The sequence below is a fragment of the Xenopus tropicalis genome, chromosome 8 (genome assembly GCF_000004195.4).
Source record: "Xenopus tropicalis strain Nigerian chromosome 8, UCB_Xtro_10.0, whole genome shotgun sequence".
NCBI classification, from domain to species: domain Eukaryota; kingdom Metazoa; phylum Chordata; class Amphibia; order Anura; family Pipidae; genus Xenopus; species Xenopus tropicalis.
The window spans coordinates 141792344-141812121 of NC_030684.2; the positions used below are offsets into that span (position 1 = coordinate 141792344).

The 19778-nt window shown below is 51.2% G+C and overlaps 2 protein-coding genes across 6 annotated transcripts in view; one reads left to right on the plus strand and one right to left on the minus strand.

The window, feature by feature from the left end:
• On the plus strand, positions 1–3743 carry nudt17 (nudix hydrolase 17). 3 transcript variants are annotated; one of them, XM_031890973.1, is made up of 8 exons: positions 13–301; positions 1318–1440; positions 1519–1702; positions 1805–1830; positions 1932–2018; positions 2113–2211; positions 2544–2680; positions 3235–3743. In XM_031890973.1, the coding sequence occupies exons 1-8, from the start codon at positions 227–229 to the stop codon at positions 3407–3409; spliced, it is 906 nt and encodes a 301-aa protein (XP_031746833.1). In that variant the 5' UTR covers positions 13–226; the 3' UTR covers positions 3410–3743. The 3 variants fall into 3 exon arrangements, with proteins under 3 accessions (XP_031746835.1, XP_031746834.1, XP_031746833.1); XM_031890975.1 differs by lacking the exon at positions 2113–2211 and having other exon boundaries at positions 1–301; positions 3235–3454; XM_031890974.1 differs by lacking the exon at positions 1932–2018 and having other exon boundaries at positions 6–301; positions 3235–3454.
• pias3 (protein inhibitor of activated STAT 3) overlaps positions 3425–19778 on the minus strand; it is a 26030-nt gene continuing 9676 nt past the window's right edge. Inside the window, exons 2-15 of one of the 3 annotated variants that reach the window (XM_031890192.1) lie at positions 18161–18246; positions 15908–16373; positions 14553–14637; positions 14174–14224; positions 13962–14052; positions 11826–11960; positions 11264–11369; positions 9227–9300; positions 8834–8994; positions 7934–8070; positions 7666–7837; positions 7453–7586; positions 7302–7339; positions 4721–6427 (exon numbers count right to left, since the gene is read on the minus strand). In XM_031890192.1, the coding sequence (XP_031746052.1) occupies positions 6167–6427; positions 7302–7339; positions 7453–7586; positions 7666–7837; positions 7934–8070; positions 8834–8994; positions 9227–9300; positions 11264–11369; positions 11826–11960; positions 13962–14052; positions 14174–14224; positions 14553–14637; positions 15908–16370 (1908 nt within the window). In that variant the 5' untranslated portion in view covers positions 16371–16373; positions 18161–18246 and the 3' untranslated portion in view covers positions 4721–6166. 3 annotated transcript variants of the gene reach the window in all.

The following is a 19778-nucleotide window of genomic DNA, read 5'->3' on the forward strand; positions in this document are numbered from 1 at the left end:
GCAACCTTTAGCCTTTTTTTTTTTTTTTTTTTTTTACAGAGAGGATTCTGGGATAGTAGCACTTCCTGGATTGAATGTGAGCGTTGTGCAGAGAGAGGGTAGTGGTTACCGGGAGCAGGCTTTCGGCAGAGGTGACAGGCGAGTGTAGAAATGATCTCTAAGCTGACATTCTGTGTATTTCAGGCCACTGAGAAGCAGGAGGAGTCGTCTGACCTGCCCGATATACATGGAGTCTGCGAAACGCGTGCTGGTCTGTCTGACCAAAGAGAACTCCCTGCTGCAGTGCGCTAAGTTTGTGCAGGTAGGAGACCCCCCCCCCCCCCTGTTTATATGTTCTACAATAAAGGGTAAGACATCCTTGTACCTCCTTAAATGAGAAATAAAGCTTGAACCCTAGTGCCCCCACCCCCCCCTTCCCCATACTTGTGCCCAAAATGCCCAGCGGCTTTGGCAGCCGCCATATTTGGCCACGACTTAACCTATCAGAGCTTCCACAGCTCTGGTTGCCAAGTGATTTCCCAACTGCTGGCTGGTTGCCAGGGTAATGAACCCTTAGTAACCAGATATCAGGTGAATTTCTGGGTGGGACTGGGCCAGAGGGGAACTAGGAAAAAACACCGGTGGGCCCCTCTGACCCAAACCCGATCCCTGCTGGGCGGTCCCCTGGCCCTGATGTGCGCTGAGGGTAGCGGGTCAGACCCCCAAGCTGAGAGCCCCCTCCCCTTTTCCATGCTCCATCTTCTAGGCTCCGCCCTATACGCCTGCATAATGTCTCCGTGTGTATTACAGGGGATCACTGGGCAATACTCCGCCAATAATGGGGACAAAGCATTCATTCACTGTGGCCTGGTTGCCAGGGTAACTAAGCCTTAGTAACAAGATGTTCTGTGGTAATAGGGAAACCTGGCGACCATACACTAGGCTCCGCCCTATATGCCTGCATAATGTCTCCGTGTGTATTACAGGGGATCACTGGGCAATACTCCGCCAATAATGGGGATAAAGCGTTCATTCACTGCGGCCTGGTTGCCAGGGTAATTAAGCCTTAATAACAAGATGTTCTGTGGTAATAGGGAAACCTGGCGACCATACACTAGGCTCCGCCCTATATGCCTGCATAATGTCTCCATGTGTATTACAGGGGATCACTGGGCAATACTCCGCCAATAATGGGGATAAAGCGTTCATTCACTGCGGCCTGGTTGCCAGGGTAACTAAGCCTTAGTAACAAGATGTTCTGTGGTAATAGGGAAACCTGGCGACCATACACTAGGCTCCGCCCTATACGCCTGCATAATGTCTCCGTGTGTATTACAGGGGATCACTGGGCAATACTCCGCCAATAATGGGGACAAAGCGCTCATTCACTGCGGCCTGGACAGGAACCAGTTTGTAATATCGGACCGCCAGTTCCCCAGCTCGGCACCAGTGCAGCTGCAGGTATGGATCAGCACCGCTAACTTGCCCTTTAATGTATGTTTGATCTGAACTATAACTCCCTAATTTCCTTTGTTACAGAGACCGTCGTTCTGCCCCATCAAGAACCTGAGCCCCACACAGGCAGCGGCCCTCCCCGGGGAGATCCGGAACCGAGGGGTAGACGTCGGGGTGGCTGTGCTGGTCCAGTCAGTCAATAAGAAGGTTCTGCTCACCAGGAGATCCAAGAGCCTGAATATCTTCCCTAATGTCTGGGTCCCCCCAGGTAAGCTTTATACATAGATACATGCCTGGACAGGAAGTGCACTGTGCAAATGAAAAACTCTTCCCCAGGCACCTCTTATATTCACCTTTTCTTTCTCCCCAGGGGGGCACGTGGAGCCGGGAGAGCAGGTGAGTCGGGGGCATTATGAGGGTGGCACAGTCTGGTATCTGGGTGGGAAGGCTACCATCTCCGCCGGGAGGTGACTCCCTGTCTCTTCCCTCATTAACAGCTACTGGAAGCCGGACTGCGGGAGCTCCGGGAGGAAACTGGCCTGCGGTTACAGGGAGTGCCCTGGTGCATGCTGGGATTGTGGGAGGTGAATGGCAGCGCTCCCCTTATTGCTAATTGGTTTATTTCCCCCCATTGGTTTCTTATCCATTGTGATCATTTACCTTCCTCTCCCGCCACAGTCGGCGTTCCCTCCACTGCTCAGCCAGGGCCTGCCCTCCCGCCACCATATTGTCACTTACCTGCTGGTTCAGTCCAATCAGACCCATCAGCAGCTGCAGGTAAGTGACCCACAGTGGCACAGAAAGTGCCAGGGAACCCACCGTACCTACCCCCAGATACCCAGGGAACCCACCGTACTTACCCCAGATACCCAGGGAACCCACCGTACCTCCCCCAGATACCCAGGGAACCCACCGTGCCTCCCCCAGATACCCAGGGAACCCACCATACTTACCCCAGATACCCAGGGAACCCACCATACTTACCCCAGATACCCAGGGAACCCACCGTACCTACCCCCAGATACCCAGGGAACCCACCGTACCTACCCCCAGATACCCAGGGAACCCACCGGGACCCAGTAAGACCTCTGTCCCTCCCTGTATGGCAGGAGAGGCTGTGCCCAGACGAGAGGGAGGTGAGCGCGTGTGTATGGCTGGATACAGAGATAGCCAAGTGTATTGTTGCTGCTGAGGATGATGCAAAGGATTCTGGGAAGCCACAAGGCCCCGCCCCTGCCACTATCAGGTATGTGTGTTGCAATAAATGCGGAATTTCTGTTTCTTGCCGCTACCCAGTAAGTACCGACCAGCACCAGTTCTGGTAACCAATCAGCACATAGCACTACTGGGTTCCATTCTTAACTAGCCCCAGTGCAAACTTGTAAAGTGCAAAGGATTCTGGGAAGGTTCCTATAGTGCCAGTTTCCAGTGCCATGTTTGTAAGGGTTGGCCAATGGCAGGGATGTAAAGTGCAAAGGATTCTGGGAAGGTTCCTATAGTGCCAGTTTCCAGTGCCATGTTTGTAAGGGTTGGCCAATGGCAGGGATGTAAAGTGCAAAGGATTCTGGGAAGGTTCCTATAGTGCCAGTTTCCAGTGCCGTGTCTGTAAGGGTTGGCCAATGGCAGGGATGTAAGTGCAAAGGATTCTGGGAAGGTTCCTATAGTGCCAGTTTCCAGCGCCGTGTCTGTAAGGGTTGGCCAATCGCAGGGATGTAAGTGCAAAGGATCCTGGGAAGGTTCCTCATAACATATTCAGTTCTTGCACCAAATGACGACTCTGTCTCCGCCCCCTGCTTATAGGGTCTCTGAATTAATAAACGGCTCCCTGAGCCAATCAGATCGCAGCATGGCCACATTCCTGAGCACAGCGCCAAAAGAAGGGGAGGCCGTAGAACGGATCAGCACCGGTACCAAATACGCCCTCAGCCTGTGGCTGGAGACCCTGCCCAAGGCCCCTTCCCGGGAACATGAATAGGACATAACGCAGACGTTCTGAATAAATAATGTTTATTTGCAGTAACACATTTCCCTAATCTGTGGGTTTCTGGCTGGAAGATACAGGGTTAACCCTCTAATATCTGGCTACAAATAGGAAACATAATACACTGGCGCTTTAAATACATTAAATATGTGCAATGGCAGCTAGTGTCCCCGGCAGCCGGGGAAGCTGGTCCTACGGCGCTCGGAGAGACCCCCCTGTAACCGAGTACGGGGGTCTTATCCAGGGCCCAAGGATGAGACCTTCATATGTTTGTCAGACTATACGGGGGGATCTTTGGAGTTAATATTAAAAAACAGATGGTAACCAACATGGCAGCTCTGGACTATTAATGTCTCTCTGTGTAAGCGTTATGGTGGGATTTACAAGGGAAGACCCCCAATCGGGAAGTACATCTGGGCTAGAGAAGGTCCATGGGTGGGGTTTTCCCCTATCACAAGCAAAGGATGCCCTGTCAGAGCTCTGATTCTCAGCATGGATTCTATCTGGGCTGCTCTCCTTCCCATGGTCAGGAGTGGAGAACCTGACACCACTTACCCAGGGGGAGGTTCCTGTCTGACCATGGGAAAGAGAGCAGCCCAGGAGCAGGAAGTACAGAGAATCAGAGCTCTGTACCTGGGTAAGAACTGGGGGGGGGAGATTGGATTCACTTACCCAGGGGGAGGTTCCTGCCTGACCATGGGAAAGAGAGCAGCCCAGGAGCAGGAAGTACAGAGAATCAGAGCTCTGTACCTGGGTAAGAACTGGGGGGGGGAGATTGGATTCACTTACCCAGGGGGAGGTTCCTGCCTGACCATGGGAAAGAGAGCAGCCCAGGAGCAGGAAGTACAGGGAATCAGAACTCTGTACCTGGGTAAGTACTGGGGGGAGATTGGATTCACTTACCCAGGGGGAGGTTCCTGCCTGACCATGGGAAAGAGAGCAGCCCAGGAGCAGGAAGTACAGAGAATCAGAGCTCTGTACCTGGGGGAGATTGGATTCACTTACCCAGGGGGAGATTCCTGCCTGACCATGGGAAAGAGAGCAGCCCAGGAACAGCTTAAATACAGAGCTCTGTGCCCTGGTCCGTACTAAGGGAAGACTGGATTCACTTACAAAAGGAGAAGTTTTTGTCTGACCATGGGAAAGAGAGCAGCCCAGAAGCAGGAAGTACAGAGAATCAAAACTGGGTATCTGCGTAAGTACTGGGGGGAGATTCCTAAAGGGGCAAATGGGCCCAAGTTTCAGCCCACTGACTATATAATTTAGAGGTATATGGCTGCTGTGTTGCTGTTATTACAGACAGTGGGGTTCCTGTGCTATAAATCTGGGGTGTATAATGGTTGTTACTATGGCGTTCAGGGGACTAAAGAACATAACAAACTGTTGGATACAAGGGAAACTACACCCCTAGTAGCCGTTTGCTCTCATGTAGTCTGTATGGGTTTATGGTTTATTGCGAGCACAACATAAGGGATCAGCAGAGGCAGAGCTCCTTAACAAAATGATGCCCTCTAGGTGGCGCTGTTCTGCATTCTGCTCAGAATACTTCTGCAAACAATATGGCAGCTCCCATTTCTATACATAAGCAGGCAGATGAGCCGACTGAATAAAGGGGTAAAAAATTTAGTTTGTAAATAATTTCGTAATTGTAAAATCTCAGCATTATTTTCCACCACAATGGACTTTGGGGGGGGGGGGGACGGCTGTTAAATCCAGCTTAATTCCTGTTAGTCATGTGACCTGTAGCCTCGGTTTCCTTTCTGGCTGAAGGCATCAGCAGTCTTGCTTTGTGGCAGGGGTTCAAGATAGACCTGTGTGTATATGCAGGATCCCTGCCGTAAAGTAAGACTGTGCTGCTGCCTTTATCAGCCTACATCTGCAAGGCTCATTTACAGCACTGCTGACCAGAGTGCCTGGGCAAGAGAGCTTGACTGATATTATGTATATTATATAATATCCAAACTTGCCATTGGAAACTGCCATATTGTTTGTTGGGCGACGGCATTATCTGGACCTCTGAGGATGCTGGGAGTTTTTCCTGCACACACCAGCTACTAGTCGTGGGCGTGGCCTATATATATATATACATTATATACCAGACACAGACGCTGACATTGATGATATTGCATTATCTGGAGCAAATAAAATCCTCGTTTAAAAAAAAAAAAAAAGGTAAAAAATAATCCTGATGGCATTTACTGCTGGAAAAACAATTCTTCCCCTTTACAAAAAATACGACTGGAAATATCGTCTTCCCGCGAGTCAGGAAACATTGTCCCATATTTTGCAACATTTTCTGCTTTTCAATAAAGTTTTTTTTTTTATAAAAAAAAAAAAAAGAAGTTTCCTCCAGTATAAAAAAAAAAAAAAAAAAGCGCCTCTCTAGTGGGATATGGACGAAGGGGGTGGGATTTAATACTACAACTGTTGCTACGTAGGGGTTCCCTGGGCAACTCTGGCGCTATATTAGTGCGTCCGAGTGTCCCTGTAGGATATAGCTGAGTGCCGCAGGGCCCCTTCTATATAATGCTTGGGAATAAAATGCCAAATCGATAGGAGCAATAAAATGGATTCAAGGGCCACAGTGCTGGAAAGGGGTAGTACTTGCAGAGCTGGGAAGCCCAGAGGCAGAGAGCGCACCAGGATTCCTAGTGGAGTTCACAAGTGCAGGGGGCCCCCCAGCTGTGCCAGGCTCAGCGGCTGTAATGTTGCTCTTCTGCTTTTGCCTGCCCCGTGCCCGGTCTCCCCCAATCAGTCCAAGGATATGATGTCCGGCCGGCAGCCCGGTAGCGCCGAGGAGGCGCTCTGCGACGTGTTGTGACTGTGGCTCTCCCTCAGCGAACTGGTGGACACGATGCTACTGATCCGACTGGCGCCGCTGGGCGTGGCGTGGCTCCCCGTTATGGTCTGGGTGAGTGGGCTCATGTAATGGCCCGGGGGTGCCCGGTACTGGAAGAAGTGGCTCAGGGCGTCCTGTTCGTCCAGGGAAGTGATGACGGAAGGGCTGTAATGCTGAATAGGAAGAGAGAGAAACAAAAAAAAAAAACAATCAATCAATTGACAGTTATGGGAATACCCACTTCTGGGCTGTTCTCTTACCCATGGTCAGGGAGGGCGGAGCTTTAAAGATTTCCAAGGCACATAAAGCAGCCTGAAGGAAATGCTGCTCCATCCAATGGCTTTACACTTACAGATGAATGCAATGGTAGGGGGGGGGGGGGGGGAGGAACAAGCAACCATTTGGAAACTAGCCCCTCCCTCCCACATAACCAGGGGAAGAGAACAGCTCAGGAAGTGGAAGAAGAGATAATCAGAGATGTGAGTTTAGTATGATGTAGACATTGCCATTTTGAGGCAGTTGCTTTGGTTTATGGTTTTTCAGTTATTTAGCTTTTTGTTCAGCAAATCTCCAGCTATCCAGTTGCTAGGGTCTTATTTACCTTAGCAACCAGGTAGCAGTATGAACGAGAGATGCGAATAGGAATAAGAGAGGGCCTGCATAGAAAGATGTGTAATAAAAAGTAACTATGGGTTCGGCCAACCCCCAAACCCACACCGACGGATTCGGCCGAATACGGAACGGAATCTTGGATTCGGTGCATCCCTAATAACAATAAAACTGGAGCCTCTCAGAGAAATAGTTTGTGGCTGCCGGGGTCAGTGACCCCCATCGGAAAGTTGGAAAGAGTTACAAGAAAAAAAAAAACTATACGAAATAAAAAACGAAGACCAATTGAAAAATTGCTAAGGATTGGTCATTCTATAATATACTTGTTAATTTAAAGGTGAACTGCCCCTTTAAATGTAAACAGTGGGGATCCCTGGCGGGCACAGGGGCATCTGGCGACTAACGGGTTATAATAAGTAAAATAGAAATGGCACTTACCGTACTGTCGGCCTGGAGGAAGGAGAACAGATCCAGCCCTGGGGTAGGAAAGCATTGGCATTTATTAGTTTATTTATTACCCCCACTCCAGCCTTTACCCCAATACCCCCCTACTACCCCAGTGTGCCCCCTCTATACTCCGCTCGGTTACCTTGGATATCGGGTGGGACAGGGTAGGACCGGTGATAATCCGGGAGGGGCAGGCTGGACAGGTAGTCGCTGCCTATGGTGGCCATGGGTGGGCTCCGTAATACGGACGATGGCTGGTGGTCAACGCTGATGACCCTGAAAGCAAATGTAAGTAACTAGCACCCTTCCTGTATGTCAGGCCTGTACTCGGCACCCAACTCCCCTCCGGACCTACCCCTTGGGTCCCGTGGCCGATGGGATAGCCGCGGACGTAACGGGGCACTGCTTCTTGCTCGGTGGCTCCTCTTCGTCCGAGGAGCTGTCCAGAGTCAGGTCGATCACCTCCACCTTCTTCTTGGCCTCTGCGCTGTGCTTGAGTTCGGGGGTCATGCTATAGATGCCACTGGCTGCAACGCAAAGGGGGCGGAGACATTTAGTGAATACGGGGGTTCTAGCATTTGAATGGGATGCTCTACCCACCCGGTACCAGCCACCCAGCTCACCCTCGATGCCTCCGTATGGGCTCGGCTGGCAAATGTCCTGCTTCTCTTTCTTTGGTCTCATCGGGCACCAGGATCCGTCTTCCATGAACTGGATTTCGTCGCAGTCTGTGCAGGAGTTGAGGATATCCATGAAGAGGCTACGGGGGGGCGGAGGGACAGCGTGAGTGGCGGGGTTGGGCACAGATATACATGGCCGCTGCATACAGCCCTGAGGCTGCGGGGGGCGGAGGGACAGCATGAGTGGCAGGGCACAGATATACATGGCCGCCGCATACAGCCCTGAGGCTGCGGGGGGCGGAGGGACAGCGTGAGTGGCGGGGTTGGGCACAGATATACATGGCCGCCGCATACAGCCCTGAGGCTGCGGGGGGCGGAGGGACAGCGTGAGTGGCGGGGTTGGGCACAGATATACATGGCCGCTGCATACAGCCCTGAGGCTACGGGGGGCGGAGGGACAGTGTGAGTGGCGGGGTTGGGCACAGATATACATGGCCGCTGCATACAGCCCTGAGGCTGCGGGGGGCGGAGGGACAGCGTGAGTGGCAGGGCACAGATATACATGGCCGCCGCATACAGCCCTGAGGCTGCGGGGGGCGGAGGGACAGCGTGAGTGGCGGGGTTGGGCACAGATATACATGGCCGCCGCATACAGCCCTGAGGCTGCGGGGGGCGGAGGGACAGCGTGAGTGGCGGGGTTGGGCACAGATATACATGGCCGCCGCATACAGCCCTGAGGCTGCGGGGGGCGGAGGGACAGCGTGAGTGGCGGGGCACAGATATACATGGCCGCTGCATACAGCCCTGAGGCTGCGGGGGGCGGAGGGACAGCGTGAGTGGCAGGGCACAGATATACATGGCCGCCGCATACAGCCCTGAGGCTACGGGGTGCAGCTGTCTCACCCATCAATGATCAACATGTCGTACGGCGCCTTCTTGTCGCACACGGGGCACGTCCACGTCGGCTTCTTCTCGTTCATCTGCAGGTAGAGCGCCGCGTCGAAGCACTGCAAGTGGGTGCAGGTGATGGCTCTGCAGGGCACCGTCAGGCGCATCTTTCCCAGCTGCGAGAGAAATCAGCAGCCACAAAGGGTTAATCCAGTCTGAGTGCAAGCGGGTCGGTAAAGCATTACCCATTAAATGGTTACTTTGCCTTTAATATGAAGGGAAAATAAAGCTGCCAAATGGATGCTAATCCCTCTGTTTTACAGTACAAATCCCAGAATCCTCAGCCAGACAGTGCTGGGGGCGGAGTCAGTGAATGTAAGCTTAAACAGGGAGCCCATTAGCACTCACCGGGCACATGAGGGAAACGCGCAGGCTCGTGGTGGCGATCTCACTGTCGGGATCTGCCGTCAGCTTTTCCTTTACTGTTATATGAAAACAAACGCGGTTAAGCACAGCGCCCCCTGGGGAGGTAACCTGTAACTGCAACTCAGGGGGGAGGGAGGAATGTAGCACCTCATAACAGAACCAGAAATATACGGGGAGGGATCTGGGATCTGATACCTCAGGATAGTACCATAAACACATGGAAAGGGGGGGGGATCTGGTACCTCAGGATAGTACCATAAACACATGAGGAGGGTTAGGATCTGGTTCCTCAGGATAGTACCATAAACACATGGGGAGAGGAGGAGTACCTCAGGATAGTACCATAAACACATGGGGAGAGGAGGAGTACCTCAGGATAGTACCATAAACACATGGGGAGAGGAGGAGTACCTCAGGATAGTACCATAAACACATGGGGAGAGGAGGAGTACCTCAGGATAGTACCATAAACACATGGGGAGAGGAGGAGTACCTCAGGATAGTACCATAAACACATGGGGAGAGGAGGAGAACCTCAGGATAGTACCATAAACACATGGGGAGAGGAGGAGAACCTCAGGATAGTACCATAAACACATGGGGAGGGTTAGGATCTGGTTCCTCAGGATAGTACCATAAACACATGGGGAGAGGAGGAGAACCTCAGGATAGTACCATAAACACATGGAAAGGGGGGGGGATCTGGTACCTCAGGATAGTACCATAAACACATGAGGAGGGTTAGGATCTGGTTCCTCAGGATAGTACCATAAACACATGGGGAGAGGAGGAGTACCTCAGGATAGTACCATAACACATGGGGAGAGGAGGAGTACCTCAGGATAGTACCATAAACACATGGGGAGAGGAGGAGTACCTCAGGATAGTACCATAAACACATGGGGAGAGGAGGAGTACCTCAGGATAGTACCATAAACACATGGGGAGAGGAGGAGTACCTCAGGATAGTACCATAAACACATGGGGAGAGGAGGAGTACCTCAGGATAGTACCATAAACACATGGGGAGAGGAGGAGAACCTCAGGATAGTACCATAAACACATGGGGAGAGGAGGAGAACCTCAGGATAGTACCATAAACACATGGGGAGGGTTAGGATCTGGTTCCTCAGGATAGTACCATAAACACATGGGGAGAGGAGGAGAACCTCAGGATAGTACCATAAACACATGGGGAGAGGAGGAGAACCTCAGGATAGTACCATAAACACATGGGGAGAGGAGGAGAACCTCAGGATAGTACCATAAACACATGGGGAGAGGAGGAGTACCTCAGGATAGTACCATAAACACATGGGGAGAGGAGGAGAACCTCAGGATAGTACCATAAACACATGGGGAGAGGAGGAGAACCTCAGGATAGTACCATAAACACATGGGGAGGGTTAGGATCTGGTTCCTCAGGATAGTACCATAAACACATGGGGAGAGGAGGAGAACCTCAGGATAGTACCATAAACACATGGGGAGAGGAGGAGAACCTCAGGATAGTACCATAAACACATGGGGAGAGGAGGAGTACCTCAGGATAGTACCATAAACACATGGGGAGAGGAGGAGAACCTCAGGATAGTACCATAAACACATGGGGAGAGGAGGAGAACCTCAGGATAGTACCATAAACACATGGGGAGGGTTAGGATCTGGTTCCTCAGGATAGTACCATAAACACATGGGGAGAGGAGGAGAACCTCAGGATAGTACCATAAACACATGGGGAGAGGAGGAGAACCTCAGGATAGTACCATAAACACATGGGGAGAGGAGGAGTACCTCAGGATAGTACCATAAACACATGGGGAGAGGAGGAGAACCTCAGGATAGTACCATAAACACATGGGGAGAGGAGGAGAACCTCAGGATAGTACCATAAACACATGGGGAGAGGAGGAGTACCTCAGGATAGTACCATAAACACATGGGGAGAGGAGGAGAACCTCAGGATAGTACCATAAACACATGGGGAGAGGAGGAGAACCTCAGTCCCTAAATACTTACTCAAGGCTCTGGAATGGTCTGGGTTACGGATGCCCTTTGCTCGGAGTTTTTGCAATAAGGTGACGGATGTGAGCTGTTTAACCAGGTACACGGAGAGAGAGTAATTCTGCAGAGGGGTAAGAAGCACATTGGGGTAAGAGTGTGACTATGGGGCGACCCATATCTAACAGGGGATAAGCCCAGCATACACGGCTCACTGTCACTGGAGAAACACTGCGTATTTGTATAACACAGCCGGCCCACCAGAGTGACACAACATCATGTGACTAAGGGTTCATGATGGGTTAATGCAATTAAGTGAGTGGCAGTAATATCCTCCTCCTGCCTGAGCTCTATTTGCTGCTTGTTGGCTGTGCCCTTCCCCTCCAATCAGACAAGGGAAGACATATAAACACCCAGAAAGAATAGCGCCCTCTACTGGCAACAGTAGCCACGCAGCTGCACACAAACTACACAGTGCTATGGCACACACACAGTTAATTCCAGTGCCACAGAGGGGGCCGCACAGGAGTGAGCCATGGACATATCAATAACATTAAGGCTCAGTATCTGCAGCTCTTACCCTGCCAAACTCGGACGACCAGTTCACCACAATAGTGTTGGGCACCGTTGATGTCAGTCGGATGAGCGGCGTAATGTTGATTGGTCTGTTCGGTCGTTTGGGCTCGGCACCATTCTTTGTGGGGGGTAAATACCCCTGGAGACAAGAAAAACAGAATAAACTGTATCAATAGTTTTACGGTATCTCTCTGTACAGGCTATGAGCAAACATAGGGGGCTGTTCCTGCTGAATTGTGCTTAGTACATGGGAATCCCTATGTGCCATAGTTTTATGGTATCTCTCTGTACAGGCTATGGGCAAACTTAGGGGGCTGTTCCTGCTGAATTGTGCTTAGTACAGGGGAATCCCTATGTGCCATAGTTTTATGGTATCTCTCTGTACAGGCTATGAGCAAACATAGGGGGCTGTTCCTGCTGAATTGTGCTTAGTACATGGGAATCCCTATGTGCCATAGTTTTATGGTATCTCTCTGTACAGGCTATGAGCAAACGTAGGGGGCTGTTCCTGCTGAATTGTGCTTAGTACAGGGGAATCCCTATGTGCCATAGTTTTATGGTATCTCTCTGTATAGGCTATGAGCAAACTCAGGGGGCTGTTCCTGCTGAATTGTGCTTAGTACAGGGGAATCCCTATGTACCATAGTTTTATGGTATCTCTCTGTACAGGCTATGGGCAAACTTAGGGGGCTGTTCCTGCTGAATTGTGCTTAGTACAGGGGAATCCCTATGTGCCATAGGTTTATGGTATCTCTCTGTACAGGCTATGAGCAAACTTAGGGGGCTGTTCCTGCTGAATTGTGCTTAGTACAGGGGAATCCCTATGTGCCATAGTGTTATGGTATCTCTCTGTACAGGCTATGGGTAAACTTAGGGGGCTGTTCCTGCTGAATTGTGCTTAGTACAGGGGAATCCCTATGTGCCATAGTTTTATGGTATCTCTCTGTACAGGCTATGAGCAAACTCAGGGGGCTGTTCCTGCTGAATTGTGCTTAGTACAGGGGAATCCCTATGTGCCATAGTTTTATGGTATCTCTCTGTATAGGCTATGAGCAAACTCAGGGGGCTGTTCCTGCTGAATTGTGCTTAGTACAGGGGAATCCCTATGTACCATAGTTTTATGGTATCTCTCTGTACAGGCTATGGGCAAACTTAGGGGGCTGTTCCTGCTGAATTGTGCTTAGTACAGGGGAATCCCTATGTGCCATAGTTTTATGGTATCTCTCTGTACAGGCTATGAGCAAACTTAGGGGGCTGTTCCTGCTGAATTGTGCTTAGTACAGGGGAATCCCTATGTGCCATAGTTTTATGGTATCTCTCTGTACAGGCTATGGGCAAACTTAGGGGGCTGTTCCTGCTGAATTGTGCTTAGTACAGGGGAATCCCTATGTACCATAGTTTTATGGTATCTCTCTGTACAGGCTATGGGCAAACTTAGGGGGCTGTTCCTGCTGAATTGTGCTTAGTACAGGGGAATCCCTATGTGCCATAGTTTTATGGTATCTCTCTGTACAGGCTATGAGCAAACTTAGGGGGCTGTTCCTGCTGAATTGTGCTTAGTACAGGGGAATCCCTATGTACCATAGTTTTATGGTATCTCTCTGTACAGGCTATGGGCAAACTTAGGGGGCTGTTCCTGCTGAATTGTGCTTAGTACAGGGGAATCCCTATGTGCCATAGTTTTATGGTATCTCTCTGTACAGGCTATGAGCAAACTTAGGGGGCTGTTCCTGCTGAATTGTGCTTAGTACAGGGGAATCCCTATGTGCCATAGTGTTATGGTATCTCTCTGTACAGGCTATGGGTAAACTTAGGGGGCTGTTCCTGCTGAATTGTGCTTAGTACAGGGGAATCCCTATGTGCCATAGTTTTATGGTATCTCTCTGTATAGGCTACGAGCAAACTTAGGGGGCTGTTCCTGCTGAATTGTGCTTAGTACAGGGGAATCCCTATGTGCCATAATTTTATGGTATCTCTCTGTACAGGCTATGAGCAAACTTAGGGGGCTGTTCCTGCTGAATTGTGCTTAGTACAGGGGAATCCCTATGTGCCATAGGTTTATGGTATCTCTCTGTACAGGTAAGAAATAGAGATTATAAATAGTAATAAAACACAGCCGGGCAGGGGTCCCATTACTCACAGGCAGGGGGCACAGTTTTTGATTCACTTTTACAAACAGGTTGGGGGGGAAATAGTCTTCCTGGGGGCAGCTGGTCTCACACAAGCAGAACCTGCACAGAAGAGAAAACACACGGTTACCGACCAGTCACGGCGCTCTGTGAGCGCAGAATGTAGCTGTACGGATAGGCAACAGCGGGAGCTGCCATACTGAATCCCTAAGGGATGCTTTACCTTAGCTGCACTTGGACTGTATAATCACACTTTGCTCCAGGCAATATATCCCTGCAAGAGAAAACAATAATAATTATGTTAATAAACTAGGCCCTCGTTACCTGGTATGGGCCAGTATTTACCCCCTCACAGATATGGCCAATTAAGCAAGAAAAAGTGTGTTGCTAGGCAACATAAATATCCCGTAGCAACATTAACCCCAGAAATGCAGGTGCTACATCATCGGCAGGATTCCCTTGCCAACAATATAGTACCTGTGAATGAGCTCCGTATAAACAACCCTAAGCCGCAACCTTTGTTCACCTTTGCTCACTGTAGGGAGGGCTTATCTGTGGGCCGGTAATTGGTTTTTGGTGCCCGTTAACCTCTATAACATTACCTAGAGGAGAGGATTTGGTGGACCTGCTGGGGGGTTAATGCGAAGTTAAAGTGCGCCTCTTCAAATCTCTGGGAGTTTGTGGAAGCTGGAAACAGAGAAGGAGAAATGGCCTGCGTTAGGTACATAGAGCAAAGCATTCTGGGATTCCCGTTACACAGTTGACCCCCCCCCACCAGGATCAAGGAAAACCCATTAAACTCAGTAATAAAAACAAACCTGCTCTTGGGCTGCTCCCTTTCCCATGGACCAACAGGAACCCCTCCCTTGTAAGTGAAATTGGTCTCCCCCATTACTTAGCCAACTACAGAGCTCTGATTCTCTGTACTTCCTGCTCCTGGGCTGCTCTCTTTCCCATGGTCAGGCAGGAACCTCCCCCTGGGTAAGTGAATCCAATCTCCCCCCAGTACTTACCCAGGTACAGAGCTCTGATTCTCTGTACTTCCTGCTCCTGGGCTGCTCTCTTTCCCATGGTCAGGCAGGAACCTCCCCCTGGGTAAGTGAATCCAATCTCCCCCCAGTACTTACCCAGGTACAGAGCTCTGATTCTCTGTACTTCCTGCTCCTGGGCTGCTCTCTTTCCCATGGTCAGGCAGGAACCTCCCCCTGGGTAAGTGAATCCAATCTCCCCCCAGTACTTACCCAGGTACAGAGCTCTGATTCTCTGTACTTCCTGCTCCTGGGCTGCTCTCTTTCCCATGGTCAGACAGGAACCTCCCCCTGGGTAAGTGAATCCAATCTCCCCCCAGTACTTACCCAGGTACAGAGCTCTGATTCTCTGTACTTCCTGCTCCTGGGCTGCTCTCTTTCCCATGGTCAGACAGGGACCACCCCCTGGGTAAGTGAATCCAATCTCCCCCCAGTACTTACCCAGGTACAGAGCTCTGATTCTCTGTACTTCCTGCTCCTGGGCTGCTCTCTTTCCCATGGTCAGACAGGAACCTCCCCCTGGGTAAGTGAATCCAATCTCCCCCCAGTACTTACCCAGGTACAGAGCTCTGATTCTCTGTACTTCCTGCTCCTGGGCTGCTCTCTTTCCCATGGTCAGACAGGAACCTCCCCCTGGGTAAGTGAATCCAATCTCCCCCCAGTACTTACCCAATTACAGAGCTCTGATTCTAGTTTTCTGTAGAAAACTTTGATGGAACAAAAGCTCCATCACTGCCCACAGAGATGAGTGCAATAGGATAACATACTGAGTTAGAGCCAAGCCCCGCCCTGCCTAACCATGGGGAAGAGAGCAGCAATCAGAGGAACAGACCTACTGGGGGGGGAAATTGGATTTGCTTAAACAAAGGAAGTTTCCAACTCATGCAAAGGGGCCCATGAAGTCTGCAAGGCGGCCCCCCCAAACTCACCCAAAGTGGTGGGCTTTATCAGCTCGTCGTACACATCATAGAAGGGCAGCCTCTTCATCTTGACGTCGGGGTGCACGGGATGAATGGGGGGGGTGAGGTGGGACAGGTCAGTCTCATGCTTAGGGCCCAGCATGGGTACAGGGGGGAGCATGGAGGAGGACACGGTGGGGGAGGAAGCGCTGGTGTCGTAGCCCATGTGGCACACCGCTCCCTGGGCCAGAGAGTTGGCAGAGGGCAGAGCCCCCCCCTGCATGTGCAACATGGTTAAGTCCGTGGAGCTGATGACCTTGCGTGGGAACCTCCTCCGGTACAACTCTTTGATCTTCATCTGGATGGCCGGGCTGCAGCCGGGTCGGACCAAGTGGAGAGCCCTGGTGAGGAGCTCGTGCTTCCGGCCGCTCTTATTCCAGCCAGCGAATCCCAACAGAACCTGCAGCTCCGACACCCGAAAGCTCATAACCATGTGCTGGGGGCAACAAGAACGTTACGTTAGGGGCAGGGCAACAGGGCAAGATGGAGACAGCAGGGCAAGATGGAGACAGTAGGGCAAGATGGAGACAGTAGGACAAGATGGGGACAGTAGGGCAAGATGGAGACAGTAGGGCAAGATGGAGACAGCAGGGCAAGATGGAGACAGCAGGGCAAGATGGAGACAGTAGGGCAAGATGGAGACAGTAGGTCAAGATGGAGACAGTAGGGCAAGATGGAGACAGTAGGGCAAGATGGAGACAGTAGGGCAAGATGGAGACAGTAGGGCAAGATGGAGACAGTAGGGCAAGATGGAGACAGTAGGGCAAGATGGAGACAGTAGGGCAAGATGGAGACAGTAGGGCAAGACAAAGACTATACATGGATAGACATGACAAGACTATCAGTGCACATGGGGGATGAGGACAAACTCTCTGAAGGTGGAAAGGGAAGGGTTACACCATACAGTACACTGCCAGCTATACAGGTCTCCAAGCCTTATACTGAGTGTAAGCTCTTTGGGACAGGGCCTCCCATTATACCACTAGAGTGTAAGCTCCTTGGGACAGGGTCTCCCATTATACCACTAGAGTGTAAGCTCCTTGGGGCAGGGCCTCCTATTATACCACTAGAGTGTAAGCTCCTTGGGACAGGGTCTCCCATTATACCACTAGAGTGTGAGCTCCTTGGGGCAGGGTCTCCCATTATACCACTAGAGTGTAAGCTCCTTGGGGCAGGGCCTCCCATTATACCACTAGAGTGTAAGCTTCTTGGGGCAGGGCCTCCCATTATACCACTAGAGTGTAAGCTCCTTGGGGCAGGGCCTCCCATTATACCACTAGAGTGTAAGCTCCTTGGGACAGGGCCTCTCATTATACCACTAGAGTGTAAGCTCCTTGGGGCAGGGCCTCCCATTATACCCCTAGAGTGTAAGCTCCTTGGGGCAGGGTCTCCCATTATACCACTAGAGTGTAAGCTCCTTGGGGCAGGGCCTCCCATTATACCACTAGAGTGTAAGCTCCTTGGGGCAGGGCCTCCCATTATACCACTAGAGTGTAAGCTCCTTGGGGCAGGGCCTCCCATTATACCACTAGAGTGTAAGCTCCTTGGGGCAGGGTCTCCCATTATACCACTAGAGTGTAAGCTCCTTGGGGCAGGGCCTCCCATTATACCACTAGAGTGTAAGCTCCATGGGGCAGGGCCTCCCATTATACCACTAGAGTGTAAGCTCCTTGGGGCAGGGCCTCCCATTATACCACTAGAGTGTAAGCTCCTTGGGGCAGGGCCTCCCATTATACCACTAGAGTGTAAGCTCCTTGGGGCAGGGCCTCCCATTATACCACTAGAGTGTAAGCTCCTTGGGGCAGGGTCTCCCATTATACCACTAGAGTGTAAGCTCCTTGGGGCAGGGCCTCCCATTATACCACTAGAGTGTAAGCTCCTTGGGGCAGGGTTTTGCCTTAAAACCATGAGCTGTGTGGGTGGAGCTGTATTCACCTTAATTGTGGGAAAGAGAAAGTCACTTTACTGCTGGCATTGCCCCCAGCAATCATGGGCCTGTCTGCTTCCTCCCAGTCACATGATCCTAGTCACATGATCCTAGCCCAGTCTCACCTAAAAAAGTCAGTGGTCTGAAAGCCTTAGCCCCCCAGTCCTGCAGCCCAATCAGCTGTTTTCATGCGCGGGGGGGGGGGGGAAATGATAACAAAATGAAGGCAAAAAACCCCAAAACCCTTATATAAAATCGGGAGGGAATTATGGTGCGGGATGGAATGAGCCCCTTACCTCTTTCTATTGTGCCCCAGGCAGCAGGGCTGTAGGGCAGTAATAATAGTGACTGATATAGGGACCGCCCTCCGGGGCACCGGCAGCTGGAAGGAAGCAGATGGGCACACAAGCAGGGGCAATTATAGTTCCGCTGATAGATAAGCAAACCGTGCCCCCACCCGTAAGTCTGCAGGATGCCAAAGGGATGCTGGGAGTTGTAGTTGTGCTGAATTCACATTCCCACGCCAGGCTGGTACTGGGCAATCTGGGCTCTGAGGCTGGAGGGCCGCACACTGGGCACATGGGGCTCATTTATCAACACTGGCTTTGCCCCTGGGCAGTAACCCATAGCAACCAGTGATTGGCTTTTTTCAACCATCTGCTAACAATTTGATTGGTTGCCATGGGTTTCTGCCCCAAGCAAATTTGCCCACTGCTGATACATGTCCCCCACAGTGTAACAATTACTAATGGGGGGAGATCTGCACACAGACCCCCCAGCACTGACACACGCAGACCCCCCAGCACTGACACACGCAGACCCCCCAGCACTGACACACGCAGACCCCCCAGCACTGACACACGCAGACCCCCCAGCACTGACACACGCAGACCCCCCAGCACTGACACACGCAGACCCCCCAGCACTGACACACGCAGACCCCCCAGCACTGACACACACAGACCCCCCAGCACTGACACACGCAGACCCCCCAGCACTGACACACGCAGACCCCCCAGCACTGACACACACAGACCCCCCAGCACTGACACACACAGACCCCCCAGCACTGACACACACAGACCCCCCAGCACTGACACACACAGACCCCCCAGCACTGACACACACAGACCCCCAGCACTGACACACACAGACCCCCCAGCACTGACACACACAGACCCCCCAGCACTGACACACACAGACCCCCCAGCACTGACACACACAGACCCCCCCAGCACTGACACACACAATGGCATCTGCCATCTGCAGCCCCCCAGCTACTGCCCCCTCCCCCCCGACAACATGGGAGTTATTGTATATACATACAGAATGTGTATATAATATATACTGCTACACCCGCATCATATACACACACACACAGTGTATATACAGGAACCATACATCCATTATATATACACACTGGGGGCACACATCCATTATATACACACACTGGGGGCACATATCTATAATATACACACACTGGGTACACACATCCATTATATATACACACTGGGGGCACACATCTATAATATACACACACTGGGGGCACATATCTATAATATACACACACTGGGGGCACACATCCATTATATATACACACTGGGGGCACACATCCATAATATACACACTGGGGGCACATATCCATAATATACACACTGGGGGCACATATCCATAATACACACACTGGGGGCACATATCTATAATATACACACACTGGGGGCACACATCCATAATATACACACTGGGGGCACATATCTATAATATACACACACTGGGGGCACATATCTATAATATACACACACTGGGGGCACATATCTATAATATACACACACTGGGGGCACATATCTATAATATACACACACTGGGGGCACATATCTATAATATACACACACTGGGGGCACATATCTATAATAT

What these genes read in the sequence shown, in the direction of transcription:
- nudt17 (XM_031890973.1), top strand. Translation starts at nt 227, where the DNA reads ATGGAGTCTGCGAAACGCGTGCTGGTCTGTCTGACCAAAGAGAACTCC. An exon ending in AGTGCGCTAAGTTTGTGCAG is followed by an intron (nt 302 to 1,317) that starts GTAGGAGACCCC and finishes TGTGTATTACAG; the next exon opens with GGGATCACTGGGCAATACTC. An exon ending in AGACCCATCAGCAGCTGCAG is followed by an intron (nt 2,212 to 2,543) that starts GTAAGTGACCCA and finishes CCTGTATGGCAG; the next exon opens with GAGAGGCTGTGCCCAGACGA.